This window comes from Polyodon spathula, chromosome 23, assembly GCF_017654505.1.
Source record: "Polyodon spathula isolate WHYD16114869_AA chromosome 23, ASM1765450v1, whole genome shotgun sequence".
In the NCBI taxonomy this organism is placed as follows: Eukaryota; Metazoa; Chordata; class Actinopteri; order Acipenseriformes; family Polyodontidae; genus Polyodon; species Polyodon spathula.
The window spans coordinates 27,085,709-27,102,006 of NC_054556.1; the positions used below are offsets into that span (position 1 = coordinate 27,085,709).

Sequence of the window (16,298 nt, forward strand, 5' to 3'; positions counted from 1 at the left end):
TGTGCTGTGTTGTGCTGTGCTGTGTGCTGTGCTGTGCTGTGCTGTGCTGTGCTGTGTGCTGTGCTGTGTGCTGTGTGTGTGCTGTGTGTGCTGTGTGCTGTGTGCTGTGCTGTGTGCTGTGTGCTGTGTGCTGTGTGCTGTGTTGTTGTGCTGTGTGCTGTGTGCTGTGTGCTGTGCTGTGTGCTGTGTGCTGTGTGCTGTGTGCTGTGCTGTGTGCTGTGTGCTGTGTGTGTGTGCTGTGTGCTGTGTGCTGTGTGCTGTGTGCTGTGTGCTGTGTGCTGTGTGCTGTGTGCTGTGTGCTGTGTGCTGTGCTGTGTGCTGTGTGCTGTGCTGTGCTGTGCTGCGCTTTTCATTATCTTTTTGTGTGTTTTGTCTGAACCTTTTGTTCTGGCCCTTGCGCCTGTTTATTTGCTTGTTTGTTAATTACAGTGTGCAATAGTGCTTAGTCTGCAGCTTCTTGTGTCTCAGTCTCTCCCTGATGGTAACAATCCTTTCCAGTGATGCTGCCCTGTTAATGTTCTCACGCTGGCACCATGACCTTATGTCACTCCAAACACAGGGTCAGTTAGTAAAGCTATTTTCTTCACAGTAGTTGCCTTTGATTCAACAAGGCTCAGGGGCGAGCGCACACCCTGAACAGTGCTGCTCTTACACTATTTAGGGGGGTTAATGGTCACGCTGGTGTAGGCTTTGACTTCGCAGAACTGGTCGCTGTTGAAGCCCACGGTTAGCATCCTGGAGCCGGTCTTGGTGGGAGTGAAGGGGATCTGCAGCCTGATCCTGAGCTGAGGACCCAGTGCGCCCACGCTGACAACAGGACAGAGATGAGCAGGTTAGAATCAAGCTACAGTATTTGGAGGTGTTGCAAGATGAAATATTGATTGTCATTTTCTGTGTTGCTACTCTAGCATAATTTCTCTCTGCACTTTTTTTTTAACTCAAGGCTTTATTAAGATGTGGTCAAGACAAGAATTTTCTGTGACATTCTGCCATGTAAAAATAAACCTGAGCAGGAAGGGAAAGTTATTGAGAAGGAGATACATAGACTAGGAAATATGAAGGCTGTGTGACCTTTGCATTGAAATGTCTGTTTGCAGGGTATGTGTGAGTGAGTGCCTGGACTATCAGCACGAGGAGGGACTGCCTCATGAAACGGGGAGTAGAACATCAAAATGTGGCATCCTTGGGACTGGCACATGTGCTTGTTACCTTTTCTGTAATGCTTACTGTTAATCTAACTTTAATACAGCATTCCTTTTCAACTGACTTACTCTTGTTGTATTGAGTGAACACTTTGAGTAACTGCACAGAGACCAATGAGAACCCCCTTGATTTACTTACCAAGTGTCGATGGTTTTGAACAGAAGGCCACTCCCAGTCAGAGATATGGTGCAGTCAGTCAAGGGCTCAAGCAAGGGGTTGAAGAATGTTACCTCAGCCATCATGGGCTGGAACTGGACAGGATCTCCGTTCACCTGTCAATCACAACAAAAATAGAAGAAGCATTGGGACACATTAAGCAGCTCTAATGGCATTCTTGCTTTTTGTGTGCATTCAATTTTTCTAGGGACAGCTCCTTGTACAGCTATGGTCAAAAGTTTTGGATCACCCTGTAGAATTAACAAACTTTGCTTCATGAAGTCTAAGGAAATAGTGTTAACACATTGAATCACATACTACTTCGCAGATTTCCACATACTTAACGAAAAACTGACAACAATTTCAAAATTTAACATGAAATGCTATACTACTATTATGGCTTCCGATAGACTTTTGCGATATCGTTTTGTAGTTTCTTTGATTGCACAGTGTTAAATAAAAGAACAAAATGATGTTTATATTGATTATTTTTATTTTGTATTATGTCTCAATCCTAAAATTCTAGATGATGCAAAACTTTGTCCAGAGCTGCACATGCCATTCATTTGAACCCATCTGGATCATTCTGCAAGCAGCAGGGCCCACAGCTGTGTGTCCCATAACATTGCACTTCAGATCTGAAAGACATTAAACACTCACCCCCAGCAGGAGCTCGGGACTGGAAACCACGACATTCTTTTCTGTGAAACTCGTCTCACGGCTGCCGCCGTCTTCCACGGCGATGGCAGTCAGCTTGACGGTGTTATTGTGACGCAGAACTCTGCCGTACTGAGAGTAGGGAATACTGACAGGGAACTCCGTCTCTGAAAGCACAAGGATACCAATGTAAACACTCACACGCCTTTCATCTGCAGATAGCAGACCTCACTGCACAACAGCTTTCAGATTGCAGTTCACATAATTCCACTAGAGGGCAGTCTAGTTACAGTCTTAGGAGGAATATTCATTTCCAGTGACACAACCTTACAGGACCAAAGTCTGAACAGTTTTGAATCTGTGAAGTTCAAATGGATTCACTTATAGCAGATACCTAAACTAAAATGTCACCATATGTTCAGTGTTTCTGAAGCATGCGTAAAGGTTTTAACTGCAGCTCTACAGGATATAACACTGAGCATTTCTAAAGGGTATTTCTAGCATACACCTGTTGTGGTGTGGCGGCACTATTTGGGGTCTCATATAACCCACACTGCACACAGAACCGTACCTGTATTGATCATGCATCAGCACTGTCTGGGTCTCATATAACCCACACTGCACACAGAACCGTACCTGTATTGATCATGCATCAGCACTGTCTGGGTCTCATATAACCCACACTGCACACAGAACCGTACCTGTATTGATCATGCATCAGCACTGTCTGGGTCTCATATAACCCACACTGCACACAGAACCGTACCTGTATTGATCATGCATCAGCACTGTCTGGGTCTCATATAACCCACACTGCACACAGAACCGTACCTGTATTGATCATGCATCAGCACTGTCTGGGTCTCATATAACCCACACTGCACACAGAACCGTATCTGTATTGATCATGCATCAGCACTGTCTGGGTCTCATATAACCCACACTGCACACAGAACCGTACCTGTATTGATCATGCATCAGCACTGTCTGGGTCTCATATAACCCACACTGCACACAGAACCGTACCTGTATTGATCATGCATCAGCACTGTCTGGGTCTCATATAACCCACACTGCACACAGAACCGTACCTGTATTGATCATGCATCAGCACTGTCTGGGTCTCATATAACCCACACTGCACACAGAACCGTACCTGTATTGATCATGCATCAGCACTGTCTGGGTCTCATATAACCCACACTGCACACAGAACTGTACCTGTATTGGGGCCGATCTTTGCTGTTACTCTTCTGCTCCAGATTTGACAGGCTGGTCTCCCGGTGTACAGCATGACCTGGGCGTTGAGGTTGAGGGTCAGGCTCTTGGGAGTTTCACTGTTGTTGAGAATGATGAGGGTCACAGCAATTTCTTTGCCGCTCACAGTGCGGGTTTCTTGAACAAAATTCAGCTGCAACCCCTTGCTGATTTGACACGAGTCTGAATGCTCAAGCATATTCTTTAAGATCCTGCTACCTCTTTGAAGAGCCTTCTCGAACACAGCTCTCTCCTTCACAGACCCTAAGCAAAAACCAAACAGCAAGAGCATAAGAAAAGGTATGAACCAGAGGAGGCCATCCAGCCCATCTTAGCTTGATCCATGTGCTTCGACATCAACATGACTAGTTAACCCATTCCATGACCTCATACAGTATAGGAAAATGTGAGATCTCTGAGCGGTCATTCAAGTTTGGGAAGACTTCCCACCCACAGTTATTCTGTTAGCGTACCTTGCTTTAATATAAGGATATGCGCAAAAAATTAAGTCAAAACCTTAACAGGTTGAACAATACCGAATGTGCACTGAGACCTTTACCACACACCTTCTGGGTATTTGTACAGATGAGTGATGTCCTCCCGTTCAGTAATTCCCACAGCCTTGGTGCTGATGTTCTTCCCGATAGTTTTGATGTCAGCGCTGTCCCGGATCATCGTCCCATCAGGCTTGACGACCCAGCACACCTTGTCAGCATTGACCTCCGCAAACACGAAGGCGACGTCGTACTTCAGGTCTGTGTCTCCCTCCAGGATGGCTTTGAGGGGGGCAGGACCACAGCAGTGTACACCTGGAGAAGCAGCATTCACAAGGGTTGCAACTCTTAATCCGCCTGTCAGCTGATCACCCACCTCACTGTGCAAATCATCTCATTCTCAGGGTCATTCTCAGGGTGTTAAGCAAGCGAATATTTTGTCCGGTCTTGTGATTATTCATTATGTCTACTTTAGTTTCTTATTATTTATGATACAGCGATCATAGAAATTATGAGTTATTAAAAAAAATTATTCAAATAAATGTTATGCAACAGTAAGATTAAAACTTTCAATTTTCAGTGCTATAAGTTAACTGATTTTGTTTTATAACTATATTCAGCTGATCCTATTTAAATGTTTTCATATAAAACTACATTCGGTAGCGCCTTTGAACAAGAGATAATGTCTTTAAACTAATGCTGAGAAATCCACCACCGTATTATGCACCGCTAGTACTGTGTGGAACAAATCCATATGGACTGGTACCTTCACTCTTCTCCTGTGGAGTGGGGTCCAGAACTTGCCAGCCATCATATCCGGCAGGTAAATCTGGACGGGCCATCCAGGACTCCACCCACACATGGAAGTTCCTGGAGAGACAAGGCATAGTTTGGGATTGGAGCATTTGCGCAGTGTGTGTGTGTGTGTGTGTGTGTGTGTGTCAGTCAGTGTGTCTGTAGGGGGTGGGGTTAGTACAACCAGCTCAAACACATTACAACTCAGAAAGAAACACGGAGAGTGTTCTGGAGAAACCCATCGGAGTCTGGAACTGTAGCTTCTGTAATAAGCTGAGCTAAAGGATGGGACAGCAAATCCATGTATATTAGGGGTCACCTCACAGCTGAACCCGCGGGCCGCGGTCCCCACCCCTGTTTGAAATCGTATCCCTCCCAAAGTGTAAGTTAGGTTCCAGGCACATCTACAATATGGTTATTTTTGTGTTCTAAAAGTGTGTTTGCAGATTATCAGTACTGTGCTTTGCTGTGCTTTTACCCCCTTTATGAAGGGCAGTAACACTCACCACATGCTGTCGCTGGATTCCTTCACTTTCATTCCATATCTCAGTGTGTAGAACTCATCAATAGTCAGATTACCGTCCGTGTCGTGGGCAGAATCGTAATTTGTGACCGGGCGTGTTGGAATCCCCAAGCATCTCATTACTGAAAACAAAAATATCCATGAGAATCTAAAGAGCGCTGCTCACATTCATTATATTACACACACAAGCACTCTGAGATCCACCCCGATCCACCCAAGCATCTCATTACTGAAAACAAAAATATCCATGAGAATCTAAAGAGCGCTGCTCACATTCATTATATTACACACACAAGCACTCTGAGATCCACCCCGATCCACCCAAGCATCTCATTACTGAAAACAGAAATATCCATGAGAATCTAAAGAGCGCCGCTCACTGTCATTATATTACACACACAAGCACTCTGAGATCCACCCCGACCCACCCAAGGCACGTTGTGTAACAGTCCAGACTTAGTGGCATTCAAACGCACCACAGACCTGCTTGTCAGGGAAGGGCCTTGCGCCCCCTTGTCAAAGGTTTAAAGAGTCGGTATTGCGCGAGTGCATGCATGCCTTTACAGAATCACTATTAGGCCGTATAAAGCAAAAAATTGTAATCATCAAATAAACGAGACGTTTAGAATAAGAATCCCCTAGTTATTTGTACTGAAGTTACTGAACCACAGTCTGGTAAGTATTGACAAGTGAGCCAACAGTGATGCAAACACACTTCAGTGTGGATAGTTACAGTGATGCAAACACGCTTCAGAGTGGATAGTTACAGTGATGCAAACACGCTTCAGAGTGGATAGTTACAGTGATGCAAACACGCTTCAGTGTGGATAGTTACTGTGATGCAAACACGCTTCAGAGTGGATAGTTACAGTGATGCAAACACGCTTCAGAGTGGATAGTTACAGTGATGCAAACACGCTTCAGAGTGGATAGTTACAGTGATGCAAACACGCTTCAGAGTGGATAGTTACAGTGATGCAAACACGCTTCAGAGTGGATAGTTACAGTGATGCAAACACGCTTCAGAGTGGATAGTTACAGTGATGCAAACACGCTTCAGAGTGGATAGTTACAGTGATGCAAACACGCTTCAGAGTGGATAGTTACAGTGATGCAAACACGCTTCAGAGTGGATAGTTACAGTGATGCAAACACGCTTCAGTGTGGATAGTTACTGTGATGCAAACACGCTTCAGAGTGGATAGTTACAGTGATGCAAACACGCTTCAGAGTGGATAGTTACAGTGATGCAAACACGCTTCAGTGTGGATAGTTACAGTGATGCAAACACGCTTCAGAGTGGATAGTTACAGTGATGCAAACACGCTTCAGAGTGGATAGTTACAGTGATGCAAACACGCTTCAGTGTGGATAGTTACAGTGATGCAAACACGCTTCAGAGTGGATAGTTACAGTGATGCAAACACGCTTCAGAGTGGATAGTTACAGTGATGCAAACACGCTTCAGAGTGGATAGTTACAGTGATGCAAACACGCTTCAGAGTGGATAGTTACAGTGATGCAAACACGCTTCAGAGTGGATAGTTACAGTGATGCAAACACGCTTCAGTGTGGATAGTTACTGTGATGCAAACACGCTTCAGAGTGGATAGTTACAGTGATGCAAACACGCTTCAGAGTGGATAGTTACAGTGATGCAAACACGCTTCAGTGTGGATAGTTACAGTGATGCAAACACGCTTCAGAGTGGATAGTTACAGTGATGCAAACACGCTTCAGAGTGGATAGTTACAGTGATGCAAACACGCTTCAGAGTGGATAGTTACAGTGATGCAAACACGCTTCAGAGTGGATAGTTACAGTGATGCAAACACGCTTCAGAGTGGATAGTTACTGTGATTCAGGTTTTTTGTTGTAGATGAGTGAATATTGTAATTCACTGACTCAACATCTCCTCCCTGTTCTAAGACAGCAATCAGTCTCAGTGTTCCAGAAACTGGTGGCCTGAACACACCCCTGCGATATTAAAGCAATGGCACATCCTCTCTTGTTTACCAGTGCACATGACCGCAGCAAAGACCCAGCACTGCCCGTAGCTGACCGGCTGGCAGCCGCAGCTGAACCACCTCCGAAGGATATCCACGCTGCCGTTCCACCAGGAGGGAGAGACTCCATCGTAGTACATCCCATCCCATCGGCCGTTAATAACCCCTCTGTCATCGACACAGTTCACCTGCCCGGGGAGGGGTAGCACAGGGGAACTGTTTAAATCTCAACTGATCGGCAACATTTATCACAATACAAAATAAATGATATGTATAAAAAAAACAGAAACATTGTACAATAATGCAGGAAACCATGTATACAAGATAGGAAAAAAAACAATAAAAAGTACTTTATTTTGTATTGCTCAAAAGGCTACTTACCATTGCACTCACCACCCTGCCCACGTAGACCGGGTCGTTCCGTCTTGAGCAGTCCAGGCCTGGGTTTTTTCTGTGTTTGGGGCTTACGTCTAACAGTTCCAGACATATGTGCACAATATCTGCCTCAAACTAATAAAAGAAAGAGAGAAGGTACTGTGCAGCTGGACTGCAGGGTGCTGTGTTGAGGAATTGGGCACAGCAGTTGGCTGGTTTGGTGTATATGTAGTTTCCACTTAATTCTGGCAAAAATAACTTTTTAAAAATGTTGATCTGTTCATAGCGCTGCTCTGCTGCACACAGTAACACCCTCCTTCATTGTGGAGCTCAGACTGCTGTATCTGAGCAGCACCCCAGCTTGATTCAATGACAAGCCTCTTCTTCTCAGTGGAAACGGTGACACAATGCTGGTCACACAAGGACTGTGTTCATCAAGCCTGCACATGCAGAGGGTTATTCTCTACACTTGGGGTCTATGTTAATGATCTAAAACAATGGCTGGTCTAAGTACCGCCGCTCTTTAACTGGACTGGTTTATAGAGCTACTGATTAACATTCCTGCATGCAGTAGAAATGCAGGGAACTGTGGTGTGCAAAGCATCAAGCTGCTACATTATAAGGAGGCTGGAATTAAGATCAGCCATGCTTTCAATTTTTTTTGTTTTGTTTTTTCACAAAACAGGCTGGCGGTCAGTGTTCAGGTGCTTGAAACTAGCCAGTTGGGAAATACATAGAAACACAAAGTTTTCTGTGTTTAAAAGTGAAACCTGCGTTTCTAGTGTCCCTCATGGTTTAGCATAACCACTGCAGCTCATACCTGTCCAAAGTCCCATGGCATTGCCTCAATATGCTCTGAAGTGCCTCGGTACACAAAGCCGTGCTCTCTCATGACGTACTCCTGCCGCTCATCCTCACTGGCCAGGAAGACAGAATCCGCTGCAGGTCACAAAGAGTTTATTAGGGTCTCATGCATCACAGAACACTAGTGTGGTGCCGTGGTATTGAAACGGATTACAGCACTGTGCATTTGGTCATGCCATGGTAACGCCATTTGTATGTCAAAATATGTCAAAAGGATCAGACCATTGCAGATTGTCAAATCAGACCCTTTGTACATGCCCTTCTGTTACAGTTATCCCTGAACACAAAACTAAACATGTTCCTCGCGGCACCTCTAATAGAAGGAGAGTTTGTTTTACCTGCACACCACGGATTAAAGAGCAGGATGAACTCTCCTAGCGCTGAGGTCTGAGGAGTTCCTTTAGCAGCCTGTATCTTTAAGGAGTATTTGCCGATGCTGGCGTTGGCAGGGGAGGTGACAGACAGAGTCACTGAGGAGGAGGAACTGTTCTGCACAGCTGCGCTCCATGATCTCTTGACTGGAGGACCGGACACTCTGAACACTGCTCTAGTTCCAGAGGCCTCGGACGGGGATGGTCCTAAACAAAGGAGACACAAGAAGGTATGGCAGGATGAGAAGGTAGATCAGTGACAAGCTTGGACTCTAGATTCTGAAAGCTTGGCAGGATGAGAAAGTAGAGCAGTGACAAGCTTGGACTCGAGATTCTGAAAGCTTGGCAGGATGAGAAAGTAGAGCAGTGACAAGCTTGGACTCGAGATTCTGAAAGCATGGCAGGATGAGAAGGTAGAGCAGTAGTTTTTAGAAGGAACAAGATAGAATGCAAATAAAAAAGCATGCGTGTGTGCGTGCGCACATAACCATGAAACATAAAACACAAGCCTGTCCAGAAAGGAGCCCTGGAAAAGCTCCATCGCTATGTCTTGAACATGGTGCTGCAGAGGAAGGTGTGCTGTACCTGTTTCGGTGATTAGGTCCAAGGTGTCTCTTGGCTCCTGGAAGGCCCTGTTCAAGTGCAGAGTGATCGTGAAGGGCTGGCCTCTTCTCAGTATTGGGGTGCTGCTGCTGACCCCCCTGGTGAGATGAGCCGCGTTGTTTTTCTCAAAGTCAAATTCAATGCTGCTCACTTCTGAAGAGGTGAGAAAAGTAAGGTTACATTGCCTGCTGCTTTGCAGTTGAATGCAGGAGTAGAATTCTAGATTCGGGAAGGCATTTAACCTTTTCATACATGAAATATTGAAGATAAAAAAAAGTTGTTTTGCACACTTCATAAATATATTTTTTTCATTGAAAATGTTTTCAATTTTTATGCATTGCTTTATATGGGGAAAAAATGGCATCCTCAGCATGTCTTCATGTAAAGACTAAAGTTTGTTTTGTATTCATCAATACTGAGCAGAAACATGCATCACTAATTAATTATTATAGCGTCTTATTACAACACTGTTTATAACCCAGCATGCTAATACAAAAACAACATTGCAACTATGCAGACGAGGTACAGTATGATAGACATTTGCTGCCCCAATGAACTAGTCCAGTAAATACAAATAAAGCAATTCTGTGCACTGCTTTAAAAACACTAAACCCCAATAAAGAAGTGTCTGGCTTTAATGAATTCGGTGCCCAGGCTGTAACTTTCATTAGCACAAAGAATCCAGTTTTTACATTGTACTCACCTAGTAAAGCCATATCGCCCTGCGTTTCACGAGCCTGCTTCCAGATTGCATATGTGTGTCTCTGATGAAGCTGAAGCTTGCTCGCACTCCAACTGCCACCTCACCCTCTTCTTTTAAATCGCTCCTAACCACACAGACATGCCCTGTTCTGGGTGGGATACTCTCCTAATGATCTTACACGGCTTCCTAGAACGAAAAAACGAGTTTGTGGAATGTAGGAAAGGAGGTGTGGGGGAGGCAGAACCCCCCCCCCCATCAATGTTGCTAAACAGTCACTGGTTTGGAAGACGTCATGAGGGTGAGTCTATAGGAAGGGTAGGGCTACTTTCCCATCCTACTGTGACTGACAAAAAAAAAAAAAAAAGCCATACATTAAAAACACTGAATCACAATATGAGGTAACCCTTGCAAGAAAGTAGGTTATGCAGCCAAACATTCTGGACAATGCTTTCAGCAGTGTGCTGGTATTGATGAAGGCACTAGCTGAAAACATGCATCTACCTAACTTCGTTTATCAGCTTCACTTGAGACAAAACTTTATTTTGTGTTTATTTATTTTTAGAAAATTATATATACTGATGCACACAAGAAACGAAACACTCGGTCTAATGGATTTAATCAAATATTATAAACATAGACATCAAACAAAATCACAGAAAATGTGAACAAAAATACAGATCAAAGAATCGTGATATGTTTTCAGTATAAAATGTGGCACACTGTCAAAATGAAAATATTACAAAGTTAGTATGGCATATGCCCTCCCTGAGCATTAACACAATCCTGGCAGCATTGACGCATACACCCCAATCAGGCCCTGGATAGACTGTTGTGGGGTGTTACGCCACTCTTCCAGTGTAGCTGCAGCCAGCTGGCAAAGGCTGGCTGGACACTGTTGTCTTTATGCCCTCTGCCTTCCAGGACATGGTCTGTCCCTCAGAGAACCGGTTTCCTGGTTTCTCTGGACTAGTCTGCTGATTGTTGAAGCAGAACATCTCATTCTCCTGGCAACTTCTCTCACAGACAGGCCACCTTCAGTCATGCCGACAGCAACCAGGTGATCTTCATTACTGAAGCGGGGCACGGTCGTATCTTTCGCTGTTCTTGCGTTAATTAAAATCATGTTTTTTCGAGTGCTTATTTATACAGATTCTTAATCAACTCATTTTGGCAATTTTAACTCAACTCAAATACCAAACACTGAGCACCTGGCATTTTTACGAAATCACATGACTTGACAATGCTACTCAAACACTCAACAAACCTATCTGCTCACTATTTAAAAGGTAAATAACATGAATGTGCTCACTGACCTATTGATGCAACACTCAAGACTGTTGTGTTTACATTGCCCATCAGTATATTCGTGTGGCTCAGCTGATAAATAATAATAAAAAGGAGCCATTGCATATTGCTAGAATTTATTTATTTATTTAGACATAAATGACACCCATTTTCCCCCTGGGAAACTCCTGTATCCCTGGGGGTTTAGTTATTAGTACTACTTTTTGTTTTCACATGAATGTAGCAATAACCAAAAAAAAAAAAACACACAGGGCAAAAAGATAAACCAGTCAGTGGACTACAGACATAAAAAAAATCATACAAATGTAAATACACTGCTGCAAACAATTAGGAAACATTCAGAGACATCATGTGTTACAAATCTTACAGCCCAGTATTGAAATAATGCACAAGAGCCTTTGTCATGTTAATGTGCTTACCATTCATACCTACCGCCACCCCCCCCACCCCACCCCACCCCACCCCACCCCACACACACAGTGGTCACCAGGTGTGTGCTCACCGCAGACTGGCCTGGCATCGAATATGCAGACTGGAATTGCAGGACAAGCATGCCTAATATACGTGGCTCTGAATACCCCCCAATTGTTAGCATTGTATTTCAATTCAGCCTAATGAAAACACAACAGCTGCCCACAATGGCCATGCAACAGCTGGCACTGCAGAGGTGCTGTTGTGTGTAGCAGGACCCTGCCACGTGCATTGATTTGCCTGTAATTTGTGAGTTGTATTGACTTGTGTTTCAAGCGGGGATGCTTTTCGGTTTGCCGAAGTGCTTCTTTGGAAAGGTGCACAGGATCTTCTGGTTCTCGGAGCACTCTTCAGTGTCTGGAAGGCTCTTGGTTTTGCCTGCGCACGATCTCAGCTTCCACTTGAACATGTGCAGCTGGCGTACGCTGGTCTTCTGGCCGTGCCGGGCAGCATAGTCCATCGCCGTCGCCCCCTGCTGGTCCTCACTGAAGATATCGGCCCCGTGCTTGAGCAGCTCGTCGACGCACTGGCTGTGTCCCCAGGCTGCTGCAACGTGGAGGGCAGTCAGGCCCAGAGGAGTCTTGAACCTCACGTCAGCACCTGAAAAAGAACCGAGATAGTAAAGTTAGCAGCGGGCAGCGGCTCCCCAGGACGAGGTGGCAGGATGGAGACTCTGATCCAGTGCAAAGTTCACATAAAAAGAGCACCAAGGAGAAAAAACAATAAAACTAAACAGGGGGACCAGGTGGAGCAGCAGTTAAACACCCTAGTCTTTCAGCTCTGGGTTCAAATCTGGAATAGGTTACAAGGGAAGTGAAATGAGGAACTTCTCTCCTGGCAGCATCAAGGAGACTGAACTGCTCCCACAACCCCTGCCAGTTAGCGTTACCACATGAGTTCATGTTCACCAGGGCATTCTGGGACAGCTCAGGACTTCTGAACTCCCACCCCAATGCATTCTTGCAAGTGTAGTTTACTCTTAGAGAAAAGAAGTACAGATGAACCTGCTTTATATCGGGACTGCAGTGCAGGTATGCTTTGTGAAAAGCATAAAAAAATGTGAAAAATAAAGCGAGTTGTGATATATTAATTTGGTGACATTGGTGTTTTATAAATGAACTGTACCCTGTTAAGACTGCCCAGGCAGCATTTGACAGGCTGCACAAAATGTGACAACAAGCGGGTTTGTGAAATGATATTAAGAGAGGCATTTCTCAAACAACCTAATGTGCATAGCGAGTGCTTTTGTATGTGAAAAACACCCGAGACAGGTTGAGAAACCTGAAGTGTCTCAAACTGCCCCAGTCAACATGGAACGACCTGCCAGTGACTGTGGAGCCCTTAAGGAAGTACCCTCCCTGGAATCCAGTGTGGTACCGTGCTGCAGGAGGAAGCACACTGCTCTGTGGTGTCCTCTGTGTGCGCTGATGTACAGAGCGCAGGACGCCCTCCGAGAGACCCACGCAGCTCTCTGCACCGCGCTCATTCGCGAGGAGTTAGGAGTGGAAAATGAAGAGTCCGCTGCTGTCACTCCCAGAGCCTTCAGCTGTCAGGCAGAAACAGGAAAAAAAATATATATATATTTTATTCTTTTTGGGGTTTTCTAAGAAGTTCACCTCAGTCAGCCCACCCCCAGAGTTCAGCTTCACAGCACATTCAGATACGTTGAGTGCCCCCCTGGCACATGCTACTATTTTCCCTCAGAATGTATTTAGCTGTATTCACAGCAGGACTGAGCCATTCTGCATTGGCAGGTGCTGCAGGTGTAATGATGATACTAGGTAAGGCCAGCACCAACCTTTTCAACATCTCCCTCCACCGCCGCCTTCACCAGCCTCAGCCAGCCGTCATAATGCCACACCCGCAGCGTAATCACCCCTCCTGGGACGATGTCATTGAAACACACCGTCGAGCTGTTCGGCAGGTCGCCTCGAGGAGAGGGGGAGAGAGAGAGAGAGAGAGAGAGAGACGTTAAAGCAGCAAGACCCGACCTGCTTAGGGGAAAGTGTAATGTTGTTAATGTTGATACAGATGACTTGTTTGGACAGGATGGGGCGTGGGGTACACAAATAAATAATACTGCACTGGTTGCCAGGGAAACAAGAGGCAACATTCGTCCTGCGATTATGACACTCCCAGCTCAACACGTCATGCCTCACCTGTGCAGTCAATCCTGCGTGAATTACCCTGCATCCAGGGGGCAGGTAACAAGCCACCTCTCATTCTATCCGGAGAGCATCATAACATGTCATTAAAATCGCATTTCATGAAATGTCATCTGCTAAACAATATATAAACCGTGCAATTCCTTCGTTCTGGAGAATTCTGCACTCCCCCCCCCCTCGTTTAACTTTTTATTTATTTAATACGTCTACACACAGACCCGCCCCAATCAGACAAACACAGCAAATCAGCGAGCTGTATAAGGGTGATTGATGGAAGCGATCCTCACAGGAAGTACAGACAGGTGTGTGCTTTAGGTAACTAGTTAGCGAAACAGTTCAATTCCTTTAGCGATGGCTCAAGCAATTCACACGTTTCGTTTAGAAAAGAGCGCCTGTATGTCCCGGAATTGTGGTTGTAGTCGACAAAAGTGTGCACGCAACTTAAAAAGAAAACCAAGCCTCAATACCGGCTGCTGTTCACGTGAAACCGGGCGAACAAGCCGTGCCAGTCCGGTGCCAGTCCGGTGCCAGTCCGGTGCCAGTCCGGTGCCCGCTTGGCAGCACGTCAAAGCGAGTATCTTCTCCGTGATGAATTTCCCGGGAGCCGACATCGCCTGGAGCAACGCTTCCCGTCCCCGGTCCGGGGACACCTGTGTCTGCCTGTTTACATTCCAACTGAGCGCTCAATTACTGAACTAGACCCTGATCATTTGCTTAATTACATCTTTGAACTTAAACAGTTGCAGATAACTTTTTATACCGCTTGGATTTGTTTTTTTCTTTAACAGTATTTAATCACGTGCTGTGAATTACCTTCATCCAGGTAGGAAAGCCTTTGCAGAGTGGAAGGGATGCCGGCCACCATCTCCAGAGCGTCTTTGAGCTCCCCTATAGGCGTCTGTGCGCAACAGCGTGGGATTTCAAACGACTCCCCCGTGTCCTCGAATTTCATATACAGGCTGTACTGCTGGGGACTCGGACCGGTCTTACCCGGCTTCTTCCCCACTCGTCTCTCGGGGCCTCTGGAGCCGCTGCTACGCGATATTCTGGTTGATGCTGCAAGGCTTGTCATCATATTGCACTAAAATAGCATTGGTTCACAAAAACAAAAAAAACATTATTTATGCCGAACAACTACAAAATTAATTAAAGCTGAGTTAACAAACGGGGCTCTTCCCCTTTCTTTATCCGACCACGGGAAACAATGCCCACTCCCTCACGTCCTCTGTTTGGAAAGTTCCTAGGAAACGAGCGCACACAGTTCGGAGTCGACTGGTAGAATCGGGAATTAGGAATTGCAACACGAACAATATAATGTGCCTGTGATTCTAAAGTGGAGTGATTTGCATCTGAAAGATACTAACCGATTACAACAGCCTCCCGTTTATTTGGATAATATATGCGACGTGTATTCTGCCGTTGGTGGCAACCGGAGGGGCAAGATACGGGCTTTCTTCTTGGATGCACGATACTGTAGTTTAGTTAAGCGCTAACCTGTTCAAATGTTTACCCATTCTTTAGTGTAAACTAGTTGCTCTGTTATGAATTAGTTTAGTTAAACCAGTCCCTTGGGTCGGGTTGTCAATACCTTTTAGAATTTTGAATGCTTGAATTAGGTCGCCCTTCTTTTTCAAGACTAGATCAATTCTTTTAGCCTGTCTGCATATCTTTTAAGCCCGGAATAATTCTGGTCGCTCTTCTTTGCACTCTTTCTAGAGCAGCAATATCCTTTTTTATAGCGAGGTGACCAGAACTGCACACAATATTCAAGATGAGGTCTTACAAGTGCATTGTACAGTTTTAACATTACTTCCCTTGATTTAAATTCAACATGTATCCGAGCATCTTGTTAGTAGCTTCCCCACATTGTCTAGATGTATTTCTGAGTCAACAAAAATTCTTTAGATTCCTTCTACACTAATATTGCTATGTTTATGTACATTTTTTTCCTTAAACCAGTACCTTCCCTATTAAATGTCATTTGCCATGTTCCCCCACTTTCTAATCTTGTAATTCTTGCTGCAAATTGTGCAATATTTATTAGGAATTGAAATATATGTACACCGCTGGTTACCACATATTTAGGTTTCTCCTCTAATCAGTACTTTCTGTTTTCTACATGTTAACCACTCCCTAATACTGCGTTCAGTTTGAGAATTAATCTTTTGTGCGGGACTTTGTCAAAAGCTTTCTTAAAAAACTTTCCCGGGTTTCCCCCACTTTCTAATAATTCTTAAATTGTGCACATATTTAATTGAAAATATGATATATTATTAAACATAACACTTGATGTGTTGTATTAAAAAAATAAATAAATAAAAGGGATTTTTTCACCCTCCTCAGATGTTGT

At 44.7% G+C, this 16,298-nt stretch overlaps 2 protein-coding genes across 2 annotated transcripts; both read right to left on the reverse strand.

Moving 5' to 3' along the window:
• Positions 1-295: 295 nt before the first annotated feature.
• Positions 296-10,151, reverse strand: LOC121297985 (protein-glutamine gamma-glutamyltransferase 2-like). The gene is made up of 13 exons (XM_041224652.1): positions 10,008-10,151; positions 9,287-9,457; positions 8,669-8,908; positions 8,287-8,405; positions 7,473-7,601; positions 7,102-7,279; positions 5,069-5,207; positions 4,534-4,637; positions 3,840-4,082; positions 3,238-3,537; positions 2,020-2,183; positions 1,342-1,475; positions 296-807 (listed from the first exon to the last, which is right to left on the reverse strand). Exons 1-13 carry the CDS (start codon positions 10,018-10,020, stop codon positions 654-656), a joined length of 2,088 nt encoding a protein of 695 aa, XP_041080586.1. The 5' UTR covers positions 10,021-10,151; the 3' UTR covers positions 296-653.
• A 1,653-nt stretch (positions 10,152-11,804) lies between these two features.
• LOC121297813 (ankyrin repeat domain-containing protein 60-like) lies at positions 11,805-15,510 on the reverse strand. The gene is made up of 4 exons (XM_041224325.1): positions 14,762-15,510; positions 13,582-13,712; positions 13,161-13,329; positions 11,805-12,383 (listed from the first exon to the last, which is right to left on the reverse strand). The coding sequence occupies exons 1-4, from the start codon at positions 15,021-15,023 to the stop codon at positions 12,055-12,057; spliced, it is 891 nt and encodes a 296-aa protein (XP_041080259.1). The 5' UTR covers positions 15,024-15,510; the 3' UTR covers positions 11,805-12,054.
• Between the last annotated feature and the right edge of the window lie 788 nt (positions 15,511-16,298).